At 31.9% G+C, this 17391-nt stretch overlaps 5 protein-coding genes across 9 annotated transcripts; 3 read left to right on the top strand and 2 right to left on the bottom strand.

The window, feature by feature from the left end:
* The first annotated feature begins 94 nt into the window (after positions 1-94).
* LOC144469928 (tRNA-specific adenosine deaminase 1) lies at positions 95-2100 on the top strand. Of its 2 annotated transcripts, XM_078180665.1 has the most exons (5): positions 95-256; positions 352-480; positions 690-1374; positions 1455-1706; positions 1821-2100. In XM_078180665.1, the coding sequence occupies exons 3-5, from the start codon at positions 875-877 to the stop codon at positions 2098-2100; spliced, it is 1032 nt and encodes a 343-aa protein (XP_078036791.1). In that variant the 5' UTR covers positions 95-256; positions 352-480; positions 690-874. The 2 variants fall into 2 exon arrangements, with proteins under 2 accessions (XP_078036791.1, XP_078036790.1); XM_078180664.1 differs by having other exon boundaries at positions 352-1374.
* Positions 2101-2182: 82 nt separating this feature from the next.
* Positions 2183-4025, bottom strand: Rtc1 (RNA terminal phosphate cyclase 1). Its single transcript, XM_078180666.1, has 7 exons — positions 3777-4025; positions 3396-3635; positions 3160-3326; positions 2910-3084; positions 2589-2739; positions 2418-2522; positions 2183-2327 (listed from the first exon to the last, which is right to left on the bottom strand). Exons 1-7 carry the CDS (start codon positions 3916-3918, stop codon positions 2183-2185), a joined length of 1125 nt encoding a protein of 374 aa, XP_078036792.1. The 5' UTR covers positions 3919-4025.
* A 64-nt stretch (positions 4026-4089) lies between these two features.
* Alg13 (Alg13 UDP-N-acetylglucosaminyltransferase subunit) lies at positions 4090-5149 on the top strand. The gene is made up of 2 exons (XM_078180745.1): positions 4090-4182; positions 4724-5149. Exons 1-2 carry the CDS (start codon positions 4090-4092, stop codon positions 5147-5149), a joined length of 519 nt encoding a protein of 172 aa, XP_078036871.1.
* A 32-nt stretch (positions 5150-5181) lies between these two features.
* On the bottom strand, positions 5182-8336 carry Scsalpha1 (Succinyl-coenzyme A synthetase alpha subunit 1). Its single transcript, XM_078180667.1, has 7 exons — positions 8110-8336; positions 7119-7354; positions 6803-7024; positions 6617-6721; positions 6334-6513; positions 6030-6164; positions 5182-5873 (listed from the first exon to the last, which is right to left on the bottom strand). Exons 1-7 carry the CDS (start codon positions 8144-8146, stop codon positions 5787-5789), a joined length of 1002 nt encoding a protein of 333 aa, XP_078036793.1. The 5' UTR covers positions 8147-8336; the 3' UTR covers positions 5182-5786.
* Positions 8337-9719: 1383 nt separating this feature from the next.
* Positions 9720-17251, top strand: LOC144470129 (uncharacterized). Of its 4 annotated transcripts, none has more exons than XM_078180981.1 (14): positions 9720-10216; positions 10312-10417; positions 10959-11143; positions 11220-11535; positions 11616-11764; positions 11843-11952; positions 12074-12213; positions 12290-12354; positions 12430-12553; positions 12617-12857; positions 12941-13099; positions 13277-13423; positions 13515-13597; positions 13864-17251. In XM_078180981.1, coding segments are annotated over exons 2-14 (1845 nt in total). In that variant the 5' UTR covers positions 9720-10216; positions 10312-10415; the 3' UTR covers positions 13988-17251. The 4 variants fall into 4 exon arrangements, with proteins under 4 accessions (XP_078037107.1, XP_078037105.1, XP_078037108.1 ...); XM_078180979.1 differs by having other exon boundaries at positions 10308-10417; XM_078180982.1 differs by having other exon boundaries at positions 9720-10413.
* Positions 17252-17391: the final 140 nt, after the last annotated feature.

Raw genomic sequence — 17391 nt, 5'->3', positions numbered from 1 at the left:
CCGGAAGAGGCTCTTCTCCGGCTGTCAAAAAACAATTATTGACTATTAATCTTAGGAATTATTATCTATGGTGGTATGCAGTATGCGACTACATTCAATGTTGTTGATATAATATGTGGCATCAACATCTTTCAGTTACATAATTATTTAACATAATTTAAAAGAAATACTTAATTGCAACATGTAAAGCTTTTTACATATTTGTGCAATGCAAAATATTCAATTCTTAAGTAGCCAGTTATGTATCTTATTAAATGTAAGATAGTTATGTGTTTACATTCATAAATTTCAGTATAATACCTACACAGTATTAATTAAATGAAAATTTCAACATAAATGATTTAATTACAGGTAAAACTAAAATTCAAAAAGACACAAAATATATCAAGTTGTTGATGAAAATTTAAAAGCAGAATATCATTGGTAAACATAACCTACGATTTCAGGAGCCTTAGTAATGATTTTCACGATATCAAAACGGTATGATTATTAAGGTCATTGAATTTGTTTTTATACAATGTAAGAACATCGAAAAAACTAGAAGTTTTTATTTTGAAAAGTCGCAATGACCTTAACATCTTCCAAAAATATTATTTTAATATCAGTATATTAAAAAACATCACAATAAATTAAATTAATATCATATCTTTATTGATATTAATGATTAGTTTAATATAACGTCATGACAGACTTTGCAGACCAGGTTGCAAGGCTTTGTATACAAAAGTATGCAAGCCTTAGTAAAAATGGAAAGCCATCTGAGAAAGAATGGACTGTATTGTCTGGTATAGTTTTACAACAGCAGAATGGATTGCTGTCTTTAGTAGCCCTTGCAACAGGTACAAAGTGTTTAGGAGAAGTAGATTTAGTAAATATGGAATTATATGAAGCAGGTTCCAGATTACATGATTCTCATGCAGAAGTCCTAACTAGGCGTGCCTTTTTAAGATACCTATATGAACAAATAGATTTATTGTTCAGTGGTGCTGGAAGTGACATCTTCTTTTTAGATGAGAAGAGAAAGATTAATCTAAAAAATGGAATATCATTCCATTTTTTCACAAGTCAGACACCTTGTGGAGACTGTTCAATATTTCCAAAAGAAGACTATACTGAAAATGGTGCACCACCTAATAAAATTAGAAAACATAACTACAATGAGGTTTGGGATGTAACCACAGAACCAGCTAGTAATGAAGAGAGACAACAAAACATTAAAGATATTTATAGAACTGGTGCAAAATGTGTTAAAACTGCAGATTACCAAGATCTTCATCAGCCCGGAGTATATTATCATGTAGTAGAGACTCTACGTACCAAACCAGGGAGGGGTAATCCAACTCTTAGCTTGTCATGTTCAGATAAAATGGCAAAGTAAAAGATATTACAAAAACCAATAACTTCTTTCATATACGAAAATTATGCACGATAAATAGAATTTGTATCTCTTCCAGATGGAATATTCTTGGATTGCAAGGTGCACTTCTATCTATGATAATACCCCTAATAAAAATGGAAACCGTAATAGTTGGAGGGGGGTGCCCATTTTCTTTAAGCGCAATGGAACGAGGATTGTATACGCGATTCAATAAAAATATGCACAAAATAAAAATTATACAAAGTCAAGTATCGTTTAAACAGCAACGAAATGATGAAAGAAAACAGCCATGTCCTTCGAGTATTATATGGTGTGCTGTGAAACATCGGTAATTGTTACATAAATTCTGTTTAGTTTGTATTTACTACTTTAACTATTGTGAACTACTTTCAATAAGCAAGATTCTATCTTATATTGAAAATTTCAATTAATGATTGTGTAGCAACATAGAGGTAGCAGTTGAAGGTAGAAAACAAGGAGCTACTAAAAAGAAAAAAGGTAGCACTTTACTTGTCACAAGAAGGGCACTCTTTGAAACATTTCTAAAGATATGTGATAAATATAAGAATTCTGATTCTTGTGTAAGGCATCCGAAAAAAATTACCTATTTGGACTGTAAAAAATGGTCTAAGAAGTATCAAACATCATGGAACATGTTGAAACTGGAATCTTTCCGCGATTGGACTATCAAACCGATACACTTACAAACATTTGTCTTGTAAACCTTTTATTTTTTTAAGATATATTTTTCATCGTTTTAAAGTATAAAATAGTCATAACAAAATCTAAGTATAATACAATATTTTACAACGTCCGTTTACTTATGTTGGTATATCCCACGCCTACACAAGTTAGGACAACTTGATCCAATATTTCATCTTCTTCTTTATATGGTTCAATTTTAAAGACTACTCCAAAAAAGTCTTTCAAGTCACGTAAAAATTGTATCCTATAAATTTTATAGTATAAAAACAACAACTCGTATCGTTTAAAGGATGCAATTTTAAATGCCATAATGAATAAAATAACAACTACTTACATTATAGGTGTTAAAGGTCCTGTTACAACCTTAGAAACATCTCTTTTGCCTAATGCCATGAACATTGCAGTCATGCTTTGAAAAGGTGAATCTATACATCCATTTCTGAAATTAGAAATTTTAATACACTTCAATGATTTTCTTGTCATTATTAAGTAAAGCTTCATTTACCTATAAATTTCGTCAACTAGTTTCATAGCTGCTTCTTTGCCAATATCTTCTGGCACACAAGGTACAGAATTTGTTGTCCTCAGAGGTGAAAACGCTTCCCCACCAAAAAATACTTCAGTGGTTGTTTCGGCTGACAAACTTATTCCGAAACCTGATATGTTATTTTAAATTAAATTAGTGCTTTGTATATGAAAAAAATAAGATACCCTAGTGTGTGTAAACGCGTATAAAACAAATGATTATAAACCATTCTATTGGCTTAGAAGTTAATATCTTTATCGGTAACACGAGAATATTCCATTAATAGGTTCGAACGTGTACCCGGTGATTTTCCACTGGATAGCCCTCTGCAATTGTCTGTGTGAATGTATACATCTGGTAAAAATTTAAGTAGAACACCTTTAGCAGATTCTACCATTCGATTAGCAATGGCAGGAGAAACTCGTATACTGCATGCAGTTCCACGTATACGTTTTACCATTCCACTATTCTGAAACTGCAGAAACAATTTCTTATGCTAGTTAAAAAATATCAAAAAAATTATATTTTCAATTAAAGCAAAAAAACTAACTTGTACAGTTCTAAGATTACGACTAGCAGGGCATTTGAAAATGACTTCACCACCTCCTAAAGGAGCTGCTCCTCTTTTAGTAATATTGAGTGTAACTTCATTATCACCTGATAGAAATTTCTTTATGATAGGTATTCCAGTTGCCTTTATTCTATCCACGCATGGATCTGAAAAATTAAATAATACAATTATTACAATTATTTTCTAAATAATTAATTCTTTTACTGTTCTTTTACCTGTTGCGTTATTGGTCACACCTCTCAGTTTTATATTAACTGGTTGTTTACAAAATGGAGCCAATATCATGATAGCTTCTAAATAATATCCAAGTCCTCGCTGTGTACTACAATCATGTTCCAAATCTCCTCCATATAGTAAACCAGGATTATAGTATAAATTGGTTCCAGTTTCGTTTAATTCTATCCTTGATCCATTTGTAATTTTGTCCAACAGACGTATAAAATTGACTTCATATTCTGGTAGAAAAAAAATATAATCGATTATAAATTAAGGAAAAATGCTAGGCTTCATGAAATTTTTTGAACAATACTTTTTTCTTACTGCTATAGGGATGACATTCATCCGGAAAGAGTTAATTATAGCATGTTTAAACTAACCTCTCACTCCAGGATCATCATCTTTAATTCTAATCTCTGTTATTCGCACGGGTTTTCCCGATAGTGTAGATAATAGCAAACGATGTCGCATATAATTACAGCCTTCATAAGTTAGTATCTTATTCTTTACTTTTGCTGGCATGTTTTATAGGAATTCGTAATTAAACTAACAACGTGTGAGGAACACACAGTCTGATGTCATAATACTCAATGTGTACTGTCTTCTTAACCAAACTTCTTGTAATGTAAACTCAGTGTTGCATACATCATAATTAACAATAAAGTTTATGTATTATGCTATTGTTTATTTAAAATGACAGTATCAAGAAAGAAAGTATTTGTTACTGTTGGTACAACCACATTTGACGAATTGATTAAAACAGTACTTACTGCAGAGATTTTAGAGGTAAAGCATACCTACAAGAAACCTTTTTAAAAAGTTTTATTTTTAATGTGCAACGGTATAATAAAAATGTGTAACTACAGATTATTTCATTTTTTGATTTTCTATATTTTAATATATTTAGTACACAGATGATCTTTTTCAGATGTGACATAAAATATATTTTGTTAATGTAGGATGTCATGGAATAATCTGTGTCTCTAAAACTAGTTGAAAGGGACAACATTTTATATAAATTAAATTATGTGTATTTTGCAATTAAGTTTATGCAGCATTGCATCAGAAAAGTAGAATTCTAAAATCACTTTTAATTGGCTTGCAAGAAGAATGCTGAGAGCATATAATGTATGGATATACATATATGGACATGTATAAAGATTAAATTTACAATATCATTAGGATAATTAATTAGCAAAAAGGCTATTATCAAAAAAGTTCTTTTATGCATATTTTTCCTTAACAATCGTCATAGATATATAAGCAATGAAAATGCATAACTGTTTCCATTTATAAGCCCCATCCTGTATTTATATTCTTATTTTAGGCATTATCCTTGAAAGGGTACAATGAGCTAATTTTGCAAATTGGCAAGTCTACCCTTGAACCAGATTGTACACCACGTAATGGTTTGATTAAAATTGAATATTTTAATTTAAATCCAAACATACTGGAATATGTGAAAAATACAGATCTTATTATAAGTCATGCAGGAGCAGGAAGCATTCTAGATGCCCTTGAAAATAAAAAGAATCTGATTGTAGTTGCAAATAATAGTCTGATGCATAATCATCAGCTAGAGTTAGCAGAGCAACTTCATTTGGATAAACATTTATATTATGGCTCTTGTGAAACTTTATTAAATGTTATCCAAACTATGGATTTTACTCAATTGAGACCTTATGTTAACAATAAAAGTGAACGTATCGCTGGATTTATAAATCAAATAATGGGTTTTCCAAATAAGAAATAATGTTTAACATATGCAAATTGTTTTGATCACATATTTTATTTGTTAAAAACAAGAACATTAAATGAACAATTAATATAATTTGATTTCAATTTTTAAACATGACTTAAAATACGAGTACATATTATTACTGTTTCTATCATTAATTACAACAGGTATAGCTTTGATATAATTTACAGTAGTAAGATTTTATTATTTAAATAACTGCTTCATAAAATTATGGCATAACAGCATAGAAAAATTTATAATTTTAGAGCAAGGAAAACAGTGACAGAATAATGGCAGTTAATATTTCCTTAAATATTTGTTTCTATATTATCTCTGGACATTTGCAGCTGTTAAAATAAAAGCTACATCGATACAAATATTTTATAAACACTGTACAGTGTTAAAATAAATTCAGTTCTTTAAAAAAATGTTTGTGAGTCTTCCTGTAAATTTGATCTTCAGGAATAAAATAACTTGGCATTTTTTTTATCAACAACAAACAGTTGTTTCGAAGTGACCAACTTTGCATGGTTTACCGCAATATTTGGTTTCGTTTTTTATATTATCGATGAATTATTCGTACTTTCAATTTATTTTATGAAGATACATGCACATGAGGCAAACTACATATGTTTATAGTGGCATGTGTTTTTTAATTACAGACCAAACCGAGACGCGTCATTTCTTTTAAGAGTTCATTTCCCATTTGTGCAGGACTCCTTGTTACTATTACACCAGCCTGTAAAGGAATTTTTTAATAATAGTAAATACTATAAGATAAAAAATATCTCTTGCCCTTAATATAATTTCTTAAAGATAGATTCAGACATGAAAGATAATTATAATATAGAAGATAAAAAGAATATTAAGACGGTGCCATAAATGATAAGAGTACCTTTTCTAGTGCATTGATTTTATCTTGCGCGCCACCTTTTCCTCCCGAAATAATTGCACCAGCGTGTCCCATTCTTCGTCCAGGTGGGGCAGTAATACCAGCAATAAATGATACAACTGGTTTAACTTTATCACCCTGAAATAACAGAAAATAATTAACATGTTTGCAATTATATTAATATTTCTATAATTTCTATTTCCAAGAATTTGGTAGGATTTTTGGTAGTACTAGGATTAACAAAGGATCAATGGATTATTGGTACAGGTCAGGATTTGGATACCAATAATTCAGAACAGCAACCAACAGTATTTTTTTCGATAAGATATTCCGCTGCTTTCTCCTCTGCACTTCCACCAATTTCACCAATCATTATGATACCATCACAATCTGGGTCTCTAAGAAATACATCTAAGCAATCAATGAAATCAGTTCCATTAAATGGATCTCCACCAATCCCAATACAGAGTGTTTGTCCAAGACCAGCCTTAAAATAATAATTTTCTTTATTAATATGTTATGTTCCATTGTGAAATGAACTTGAAATTAATTATAAAACTATTTAGTCTGAAGAAATATTATTTACTCACGAGGGTTGTCTGGTTCACGGCTTCATATGTCAAAGTTCCAGATCTTGACACAATACCAACTTTTCCTTTTTGATGTATATGCCCTGGCATGATACCTATTTTACACTATAAGAATGAACGATAGAATACAGTTTATTGAATAATTAAATATGTATACAAGGGAATTAGAAATTGCAAATATCATACCTGTTCAGGAGCTATTATTCCAGGACAATTTGGTCCAATAAGACGAGATTTGTTTTGCTCTAAAAGATGCCTTTTTACTTTGACCATATCATGTTGTGGAATACCTTCTGTGATACATACAATAAGGGGCATTTCTGCATCAATGGCCTCCATGATAGCTGCTGCTGCAGCTGGTGGAGGTACATAGATAACAGTTGCTGTAGCACCAGTTCCTTCTTTAGCCTAAGAAATTAAATTCACGATAACTCTATAATACAGGACAGAAGGACAAGTCTTAAATAAAAATTTACACGGACAATAAATATTGTTTACAAACCTCTTTAACAGATTTAAAGACTGGCTTTCCAAGGTGCTCTTGACCAGCTTTTTTAGGATTAACACCTCCTACTATTTTGGTACCATAATCAATAGCTTGTTGACAATGAAATGTTCCTTGTTTCCCAGTGAATCCTTGACATATAACTTTGGTATTTCTATCAATTTTTAAATTTGGTCTAGTTTCTGTGTAATTAAATCTTACTTGATTTCGTAACAAATTCCCACAATTTCTTACTGAAATATAAACAAATATTAATTATAAAAAAGTATATACATCATGTTTTAAAATAAGAAAGTTTCATTGAAGTACACATTAATGGCCATTGAAGGCATGTATCATTTTATGACAAGCATATCTCATATAAGTATTGTTTAAGCCAGATGTTATTTATAGTGACAATATCAAATGACTTTTCTTTTGGGTCAAGGCTCATTGAATATACATCATCATCCAATGATGCCTAATTGATTGGTATGACATTTCATATGACAGATACAAAAAGTAATTGTGACAGGAATGTATCTATAAATCATTGTGTATGATATAGAATCAAATGATAGTATTCATAAGGTAAATCTGAATAATATACATAGTAAAGGATTGAATAAGTAAAGGATATACATATTATAGAATCAGATATCTACTTCAGAACAACTGTTCAGAAAGAACAAGATTTCGGACGAAAACCGTAACGTTATTCATTAATTTTTAAATTGGAGTAAATTTACGTTGATAAGCTAATCAATTGAAAGGCATGTTTCCCTATGAAGATTGAATTACGAATTATTATACGTGTCCTTACATAATGGAGTATGAACGTGAACGCGGGATATCAGGTGTATTTTTAGTTTCTGAAATAACGACAGGAATCACGTGTACAGGCGTGAAATCTAAAAGTATTTCCACAGAATAATAATTAAAGATTTGAAAACCTAGTAGGGCGTAATCTTGAGATAGTAAGACACTCAGAAAATCGTCTAAATCTTACCTGTGAATTTCGGAAATGTTCTGACAGCCGCAGCCATGATTTTAATTGATAAATTGGTTAAAAATTCTTAACGACCAATATTAAATTACTAGAAGACAACCATTAAGAGGACCAACTTCTGTGGACTAACGAGAAGGTTTAGTCCGATAGAAAATACACGGACAAAGTGCAGTTATCGCATGTACATCTGCTTCCACGAATCCGTTATGAACTTGTCAAGTGACAGGACCATTGAGCATGAAACTGATTGGATGGTCAGAACGTGAACGTGTTCTTCCGATCCGATTTCCAATGAAGAGATTTTTCATGATAAACGACAGCTTGATAGATTATTAAAAAAAATCTTACACAACTAGATTAAACTTTTATATTTTATATCTTTTCAACAACTTCATATTAAAAGATGATAACTAACAAAGTAATCTTATAGATCGTTGTAAAATAACGAGTATCGGGTAACGGTTAACAATAGATTTATCAAACAAATTTCCATTAATGGAAATTCAGTTCAATATTTATTTTCAATCCATCAATTACAATATTGAGCCCTACTCCTGCATGTTTTTCGTGTTCCCTAACATGGTTCGCGCATCCCCACCATTTTACCGCTCATCCAGCTCCGCGCAAGTACTGTAGAAAGAGAGAGAGAGTTACGATAGAAAGAAACATAATCCCCATCAAATTGTGCACGTGGATAGAAAACCTAGCTTGTTTTACTTTTCCGAAGCTAACTAAATGTTAAAGATAAAGTGATTGGAACCGTGATGGTACGATCTTTGACGAAGCTCCGACACTGTCATAGAATATAGGTAAGTTTAAAATATTCCTCCGTTACCCTTTGGCGGAATTCATGTATCGCGGTCTTTTGCGCTGAGACATTTATAAATTGCTTTTTATAATTAATGTTTGGGAATTAATAAATCATTTTAACGTGATAATAGGTTACTTCGGGTATTGTTTTTGATTTTACCTGACTCGAATTAGATGTGAGAAATCTCATTTTTCGGTGTATCACTTTTTTCTAAAGGCTTGAAGCGCAACCCCAATTGAAGTTGCGGCAAATCACAGGCCGCCATTTTCGCGCCTTTCGTAATTTCCGCGCCAAATCGTAGGAGTAGGATCGCGGGTTTCTTAGAAATTACAAATGTCGAATTTACATTTAGTCGATTTAATAGATACTATCGTAATTGTTCCTATGAGGTAACAAATTTTATTAATTGCAGTTTCTTTAAAAATCGAATTTCGCGCCGCGTGTCTCCGATGGCGGACCAATCGGAGGATGCGCAAAAAGTGTATGATCGCAAGCACGGTAGAGTAAGACAAGCTACATCGTTCGCCAGTGTAACTTGCTGCACATGTATTGTACTGATTTCATGCTGTCTCACTTACTCACTGTTTTCTTCCTTTTTCTTTGATTGTGAGGGCAGCACTATCTCACCAGTACATTTCCAACCAATCAGAGCAAAGAAAATTCCTTCACTGACCCTCGCTAAAGGTTCGAGCTGTGGCCTGGAGGTGTGCGGAAGTAGGACTCATTACTGCGTTAAATTCTGTTAATGACTGATGGTTAGTTAGAACTCCGCCACTATCACTTGAACGATATGTCGTGTGCTATCAAAATTATCGTCGTTTAAATTTAAGTTACAGATATTTAAATTACAACAAATGAAATGCATTTATGTACATAGTTGTCTCTGTCGTCATTTATTGTAAGTGTGCGCTAGTTTTACAACCAATTGCTAGAGACATAGGGGAATTAACTTTTCTTCTAACATGTACAATGTACAAAAATGTACATATAATGAATCGCAGACGCATTCAGAAAGATTTTTTGAATGAATGTGTACAGCGTGAGAATTGAAATAATTGTGTGCAATATAATGATTTTTAAAGAAATTAAAATAGTGTACTGTTAGTGAAATATTTTCGGAACCAACGTAACGATTGTTATCTGTCTCGGAAAGGTAGCACACTACATAATCAACGGAGACTGCCTAAAATTGAGCGTAGTTAATGCAAGTTACGATTGATGGTATCATAGTTGCCAAATGTAGATTACCGAAAGAAAGTCTACGTAAATTTTTCTCCGATTTTATTGTTATTACTGGTAAAAGTATTTAATCGAAATTTTTACATGGATTAAATGTTCGTGAAAATTTTAAGTGGAACTGTTATTTAGCTAATATTGATGTGTATAGATAGTGCTACATAATGACAGTGATGTATAGAAAATAAATATCTCGGGAAAAATGACGTGGTGAGGAGAGCTTTATCGTTTTACGAAACCATCGAAGGAATTGCAAGGTATGTAAGTACTTACACTTTCTTAACCCTCAATTTAAATATTGCATCGAGTATTTGCAAATGCAGCAGAAAAATTTGCATGAAATGTCAGTCGTTACCGTCATACTTGTGAGGAAGTGCTCATTTTCGTAGGACTGGTAATTGCAATTATTTGACTCGCGTGATAAAAAGAATTTTTGTATATATTATTATACGTTACGTGATATGTACATATTGATATATATGTACATTGTACGTATTTAGGACATATTCTTCTAGATTTTTGTTCTGCTCCAATTTGTATGTGTATAACATTTTCGTATTTTATTTTGTTTCTCGCTGCATTATACTATTGTATTTACTCGTAAATCAATTGTCTGCATATTCCTTCCTATCAGAATCAGGTAATTTAATGAAAATTCATGTTTAAATATCTTAGCTTGTTCATTGCATCATGATCAGATGATTAAATGAAAATTTATGTTTAAATAAATTTGTTTGCTAATTGCAGCATTAAATATAATTTGTTTAAAGATGATTATCAAGTAATTAACAATTTCGAATAGGATGGAAGAAAGTGCAGGCTCCGAAAAAGTTTGGTGTAAGACTAAAGCAGAAGAGCAGAATGGTTTATATCATGGGGAATCTGCAACTCAATCAATGGAAGGAAATTCTACTTCTTTAGCAGATATATTTGATACAGCATTTACATCTACAGTTGATCCATCTCCTCAGCCAAGATTTAGTACAGGTAAAATAAAGTATAAAAAGAATGGGGTATATTAAAATAGATAGCAATACTTACAAATCATTTTTGTTTATTACAGGAACTGACATGGATTTTGAACCTTTATTTGCAGAAAGTGATATAGAAGAATCTGAAGTAACTCCTATTAATCCTGACCATATAAATTATGATATAAGTCGACATAGGCATGAGAGAAGCACAAAGCACCAGGAATGTCATAGACAACAATTCAGAAACATATATGGAGCAACTTGTGGAGATTTCTGTAAAAGATATTGGTATCAGCGACTTCCACCAAAGTCCACAAGTGAGATTCATAAGTCAATAAGTGATCAACAAGCTGATAGTTTAAGTATAGCAGGCCCATCTAGGCTCTCGGATGGTGTTCCTAATAGGTATGAAATATTAATATAGGCGAATTGTGTTTTAATTAATCATTGCTATTTCATGTTATGTGTATGTCATATTTCACCAGCACAATTAGATCAACAACAAATATTGGAAATATTTTGAATCGAGTTCCGCAAAACATTGAAAACGATAGTGCCAATGAAGCCAATACATATTACCACCAGATTTTGCCAAACACAATTAATCCTCAACAATATTCTACTTGTCCAATAAGTAAAATCATTTCTTCATATAATTACTTTTAAGGAAAGACAAAATGAAATGTTTATCACAATATTTTTTTTTGATTAGGTAATGATGATGCACCATCAGCACCAGACTTACAGTTAGATTGGTCTTCTAGTAGTGACGATGAAGATGGTTCAGTTTTAGTTCTTGGAACAGTAAATCACAATAGTAAGGTATGGAAACAAAGGCCTATTGATTTAAATCAGACCTGAGCATTATTCAAATAATATATTTGAAAAATACACATTTCAATAATATATTAAACTAAGCTAACAATATGTTATAATTGTTTAGCAAAATTCTGTACAAAATAATGAAGAGAATAATCGTCCAGTAACAGTGGTTGATTTAACTGTGGAATCCGATGAAGAACATGCTCCATCTACATCAACCAATCCCGTAGTAAATCCACGACCAGCAGATTATGTACATAAGTATGGGAAATAGTACTTCATGTAACATGTATTTATTGGGTATTTCCTAATTTAATAAACTTAATCATTTTTTCAGTGAGAATAACTTCTATTGTAGGCACGGTCCACCAGTTATACCTGTAATACATAGTCAAATGCCACGTAAGATACATTATTTTTGTTCAGTAAAATCAAACATGATCGTGTATATATTTAATTCAAATATATTTGTTGCAGCTGGTATAGGTGGAATACAAAGGTCACGTATGCATCCTCGGCAAGAAAAATTATGGAGGATTCAACAGGACACACAAGAGTTACGCAGGCGACATTTTTATTCTCCATCTTCATCGCATCACCCGTTAGTATGATGATAAAAATTCAACCATTTCCATTATGTAATAATTCGTCCAATGATTTCTAGGAATACCATGCCATGTGGTCGGCATATGCGTGAACCGGACTATCTGCAACATAGATATAACAGCGGAAATGCCAATCCTTCGAACAACCGTTGCAACTGTTCGGAAAATATGGCATTTCGAGAACATTATCTTCCAATAGTCCCAACTCCTCGACATTATTTCCCATATATTTCACCACCGCCTCCACGACGTTATCTAGACCCAGGAGCTCGCCCAACTTGTCCGCTGCTACGAGAAATGGTATTTTTGATTATTCCTCAAGGAAACTACAATACATTAAAGAATTATATTCGCTTGTAAAGGCATTGAATTTTCCTTTTTAGGAATTCGTTGTAGTAGAACCAAGACGACATGAAGTAATGCCTCCTTTTCATCCGTTGTCTAATGCTGATCGTGCCCATCAGAGACGCGATATATTTCAGCATGATATTATTGTTACCAGTAGAGGCCATGAACCACGCCTATGGCCAACGAGGTCTGAGGTATAGAAGGACGTGATAACAAATTTTATAAGTTAGACTAGAAAGTTTCTATACTGTGAATGGTTATGAATGTATCCAAATTTTTATATATGAAATCTTGTGAAGCTTAGCTTTTTATTGAATTATGCTTTGTATTGGCTATATACCACTGACTTATACATACATTTGAATATGTAGGACGGGTTATCAGCATTGTCACCTTGGATATCATCCGTGCCACCTTCACCGAGTCTCGAAGATTACATGCGATATTTTGGTCATTCTAATTTTGGAGCGACGCAGGAGTCTATTGAAAGGAATACATTCCCCCACAAGTACAAACGGGTAATTAATTATTTAACGTAACACAAGTCTCATGTATATCAATTTTTGTGTTACTATTTTATCAATTATATTTGCTTACTCTTTTCTGCAGGTTAAGAAAGTTGAAAACGGTGAAAGTGCTCTTGAAAAATGTACTATATGTTTGTCTGAATTTGAAGACTGCGAATGTGTCAGGTACAAAATATTTTCTATGAAAGGTACAGGATATTTCAGATTTGATGGTATGTTCAGATTGACAGAGGTATTGTGTGTAAAGTAAGTTTTATGATACCGGCAATATCTCGCTTGTTATTCATAACGGAAACAATGTCAAGGGAAACATCCTATATAGTAATTATTCAGCTGTATTATCAGCCCTGAAATATCTTGTGTATGTTATTGTAAGTTATTTATAAAGCTACAAAATCTCTATAAATATATTTTGCATCTCTTTTGCACAGGAGGCTTCCATGCATGCATTTATTTCATATAGACTGCGTCGATCAGTGGTTGCGTACTAACAAACGCTGTCCTATATGTCGGGTGGATATTGAAACTTTTCTACACAAGGAGCTTGCTGCATAGTTTAAGGCCGACTTTACCCACCTATTTTCATTTTTAAATATGAGCAGGTAATATCCGCATTTTAAGAAAAAAAAAACACTTTAAGATATCCTATCCATGGGTAAACATTTCTCTGACGCTACTATGAATGTTGGTGTAACAAATTTCACTGTGAATAATCAAAAATATTGATAATTGAACAGAACTAAGTTCCTGGAGCTGTAGGAGTGGTTTTGTTTTAACATTATTTTTTCTTACATCTGTTTCGTGGGTATTAATGTTAATAATTAAGTACATTAATGTTAATGTACATAAAAAAACCTTAGATTTGTTCATTGTGCGTTTATTATAATATTCAAATTTTGATTTCCTTTCTTTTTCATGTTTAATCATAACGATAACATCTGAGTTACAGATCGGGCGTTTGAAGTAGTAAAATGTTTTCTTGACTTTTTGTATCCTGCTCTGTTTTATTTTGTGTGAATAAGGGAAGAAATGTTACTTGCTAAAATTTCTCAATGCCGTTGTTGACATAACGCATCATTTTTGTTCAATTATGAAAGGGAAGAAAAGAACGTAAACTAATAAGAGTATTAGTTTATGCAAAAGTATTTTATCCATGTGTTATTCAATTCTACTGGGTGCTATATCAATATATATAGTCTATAAAGTCTATATACACTGGACGTATTTTAATAATTTTTGAAACTGTTAAACACTACATATTGATGTATAAGTAACTCCCTACGAGGCTATGTAAAATTTTCGTAAGTTTTTATATAAAATGAGCTTTTTAACAAACGTGTATCTGAATAATTCTAGGAACGTGTAATCAATAAATATTTCACGAGGTTTTGTTGATAATTACTAGTACTGAAGCAATGATTTTTTTTGTTCTCTCTTTTAAATTGAACTCTAAAGATTTTACTTAAGGAATAAGTAACTTGGGCTTTTTAGGGTAATACCAAAATTATCGAAAGTCGGGTCAGAAATAATCGATGGAGCATAATGAACAAATAAACAAATACTGTAGAAAAATTCTAAAGAGTAGGTATAACTAACAGAATACATACTCTTATCAATATGCCTATGTGATGCTACTGTATACTAACATTGTATATATCAGCATAGTAATATTAAATAATATATTACGTATACACTACTATACGGTAGCATTACATAGAATATTTTCTAGCAGTACGTTAACTATAAGTAGCGTAATTTTATAATCCGAGATCAATAACTAATTCGATTTATTCAACAATTATATAAAAAGTAACAAAAACAAATAATAATACAATCTTCACCAAGTGTATTTGCAATTGAAAAGAAAGAAAAGAGAAAAAAAATGGAACGGACTATTTTCACTTGTTTTTTGTACAAACGACATAGATGCCTTTTTCAAAGAGAAGATATCTGATAAATGATGCCCTTGATTTTTATACTGAAAGAAAAAACAATTGACGTGATCGAGACGATCTCGACCCGTCGTTAGCAGTAAGTATCGTGTTTATGTGATTTTCTGAGTGTATTGTTAGATGAAATACGACATAACGCAGCCACTACTAAATTAACGAATCCAGAGACCATTCAATTAAATTGTATACACCTCTGTTCAGCCTAATTAGCGAAGCTAAGCCAAGTAGTTAATGGTTCAATGGATCGACTATTTTCTGCTAGATACACGTCGGTTTGTTCATTTGTATACTCGTTTCGCCAATAGTCAAAGTTATAAAAATACATATATTTTCAATCGATGTTCATTCTGCGAAATTGAAGCTTACTAAACATAAGGGAATTTGTTTGTAGAAGATATTACACTGTAACTGTACAGGCCTTACACAACATTAGTATACTGTAAAAAAAAAGTTATTAGATCGTAATCAAAATGACACTGAAACGTAGGAAGCTGCAATCAAATTTACTGTTACTAAACTTCCGTTATTCCGAATATGAAAAGCGACTTGATAAGCTTCACTTATCATACGAAATGTATTCAGAATTGTTTAGGGATCAATCAAGGCACCGATTTTTTTAAAGAAATTATTGAATTGCGTTGATCAGGGATATCCTTATATCCTAGCTTTCGAGAGGAGATATCGTGTGATAATTAATTGTTTACTTACTGCGACTATCAATGTAACTCATACTTCTTTCAAAAATGAAGCTACAAGGGACAACTCTTATCTTTTTGAAAATATCGTGTTATGTTATCCTGCATTACGGTTTCTGAAAATTGTATATTTAAACTTATAGTTGTCCCTTTAACATTCAGTATACAAAGATCCAAATGGCTTCAATTATATAGATTTACAATTAATATTTATTTAACAAAAACATCACGTGGATTCTTTTTCCAGTGAAAAATATGTTTCTGACTTTTTGATAATCAAGAAATATTCGATATTTTATTTACAATAAATAGGAGAAATATACTATTATACTTTAATAATAGTGTTGTTCAGTCAGATAACTTTAAGTATAAAAACGAACTATCCGATTTTTGTATGTTTCCCGCTACGAATAATACTTCTTCATTTGTTTAAGATTTATATTGCAAATACTTGAGCAAATGGGACCGCTCTTTTCCAGTATTCCACGTTGATTTTATTGATACTTGAATGTCAAAGAATGCTAACGTCTGTGTACCAAAATAAGCGGCCGTCGTCAAACGGACCGCGTCTATTTAATTGATTGATACTTCCCGTTACAATAATTATTACCATACAGTTTTAATTCTACTGCCATAACAGACAGTTTCGTGAGGTAATTAAGTGTAAGGCGCTTAAAAATGATCTGTCGGTTCCAATGTTTTTCACGAGGCGTTTGTACAGTTTTTCTAACATAAATGCGTGCGCATTGTTAAGTTCAGACAGGTAGAAAGATATAAGAATAAATGTCATGACAGGTTTCGTTACACGACAAAATGTCATATCCTATGAAAATGAAATTGCAAATCGCAATTGTTCAAGTCGCGTATACTAGGCAGAAGATAATAAAAATCGCATGACAGAAAAAAAATTACTGAATAAATATAAGAAGGTATGCAGGTGTCTGTGCAACGTTGACAAACTGGCTATGTATGTAAAATGTATTTCTCATGCTTCCACTCCGTACGATCGAGTGGACACCTACCTATAAACACTAATGAAATATGTACATTGAGGAACTTCATAAATTTTAAGCATATAAATTGTATATGTTATTATAGGAATGTAACGCAATGTTAAATGTATCAATCTATTGTTAAAATGTCAGAGTAAAAACTATTCAAAATAAATCACGTACGAGAAAGAAAACGGCGTAATCGTTACCATGATTTCTGTTTGACATAGAGACCGCAGGATTTTTTTAAGAAACACATTTTCACACTGTTAAACGCAATTATGATACCGACAATTTTGTAGTATTGTGGACGGTATTAC

The sequence above is a fragment of the Augochlora pura genome, chromosome 5, assembly GCF_028453695.1.
Source record: "Augochlora pura isolate Apur16 chromosome 5, APUR_v2.2.1, whole genome shotgun sequence".
Taxonomy (NCBI): domain Eukaryota; kingdom Metazoa; phylum Arthropoda; class Insecta; order Hymenoptera; family Halictidae; genus Augochlora; species Augochlora pura.
Note: the sequence above shows the minus strand (reverse complement) of the source record. Positions and strands in the feature narration are given on the sequence as shown.

What these genes read in the sequence shown, in the direction of transcription:
- LOC144469928 (XM_078180664.1), top strand. Translation starts at nt 683, where the DNA reads ATGACAGACTTTGCAGACCAGGTTGCAAGGCTTTGTATACAAAAGTAT. An exon ending in TGTTCAGATAAAATGGCAAA is followed by an intron (nt 1,375 to 1,454) that starts GTAAAAGATATT and finishes TATCTCTTCCAG; the next exon opens with ATGGAATATTCTTGGATTGC. An exon ending in TGGTGTGCTGTGAAACATCG is followed by an intron (nt 1,707 to 1,820) that starts GTAATTGTTACA and finishes ATGATTGTGTAG; the next exon opens with CAACATAGAGGTAGCAGTTG.
- Scsalpha1 (XM_078180667.1), bottom strand. Translation starts at nt 8,146, where the DNA reads ATGGCTGCGGCTGTCAGAACATTTCCGAAATTCACAG. An exon ending in ATCTTATCGAAAAAAATACT is followed by an intron (nt 6,165 to 6,333) that starts GTTGGTTGCTGT and finishes CTGTTATTTCAG; the next exon opens with GGTGATAAAGTTAAACCAGT. An exon ending in AAATCAATGCACTAGAAAAG is followed by an intron (nt 5,874 to 6,029) that starts GTACTCTTATCA and finishes ATTCCTTTACAG; the next exon opens with GCTGGTGTAATAGTAACAAG.
- Rtc1 (XM_078180666.1), bottom strand. Translation starts at nt 3,918, where the DNA reads ATGCCAGCAAAAGTAAAGAATAAGATACTAACTTATGAAGGCTGTAAT. An exon ending in TGATGATCCTGGAGTGAGAG is followed by an intron (nt 3,636 to 3,776) that starts GTTAGTTTAAAC and finishes TTTTTCTACCAG; the next exon opens with AATATGAAGTCAATTTTATA. An exon ending in GTAATCTTAGAACTGTACAA is followed by an intron (nt 3,085 to 3,159) that starts GTTAGTTTTTTT and finishes TTGTTTCTGCAG; the next exon opens with TTTCAGAATAGTGGAATGGT.
- Alg13 (XM_078180745.1), top strand. Translation starts at nt 4,090, where the DNA reads ATGACAGTATCAAGAAAGAAAGTATTTGTTACTGTTGGTACAACCACA. An exon ending in TTACTGCAGAGATTTTAGAG is followed by an intron (nt 4,183 to 4,723) that starts GTAAAGCATACC and finishes TTCTTATTTTAG; the next exon opens with GCATTATCCTTGAAAGGGTA.
- LOC144470129 (XM_078180981.1), top strand. An exon ending in CCAGCAGATTATGTACATAA is followed by an intron (nt 12,214 to 12,289) that starts GTATGGGAAATA and finishes TCATTTTTTCAG; the next exon opens with TGAGAATAACTTCTATTGTA. An exon ending in TATGGCCAACGAGGTCTGAG is followed by an intron (nt 13,100 to 13,276) that starts GTATAGAAGGAC and finishes TTGAATATGTAG; the next exon opens with GACGGGTTATCAGCATTGTC.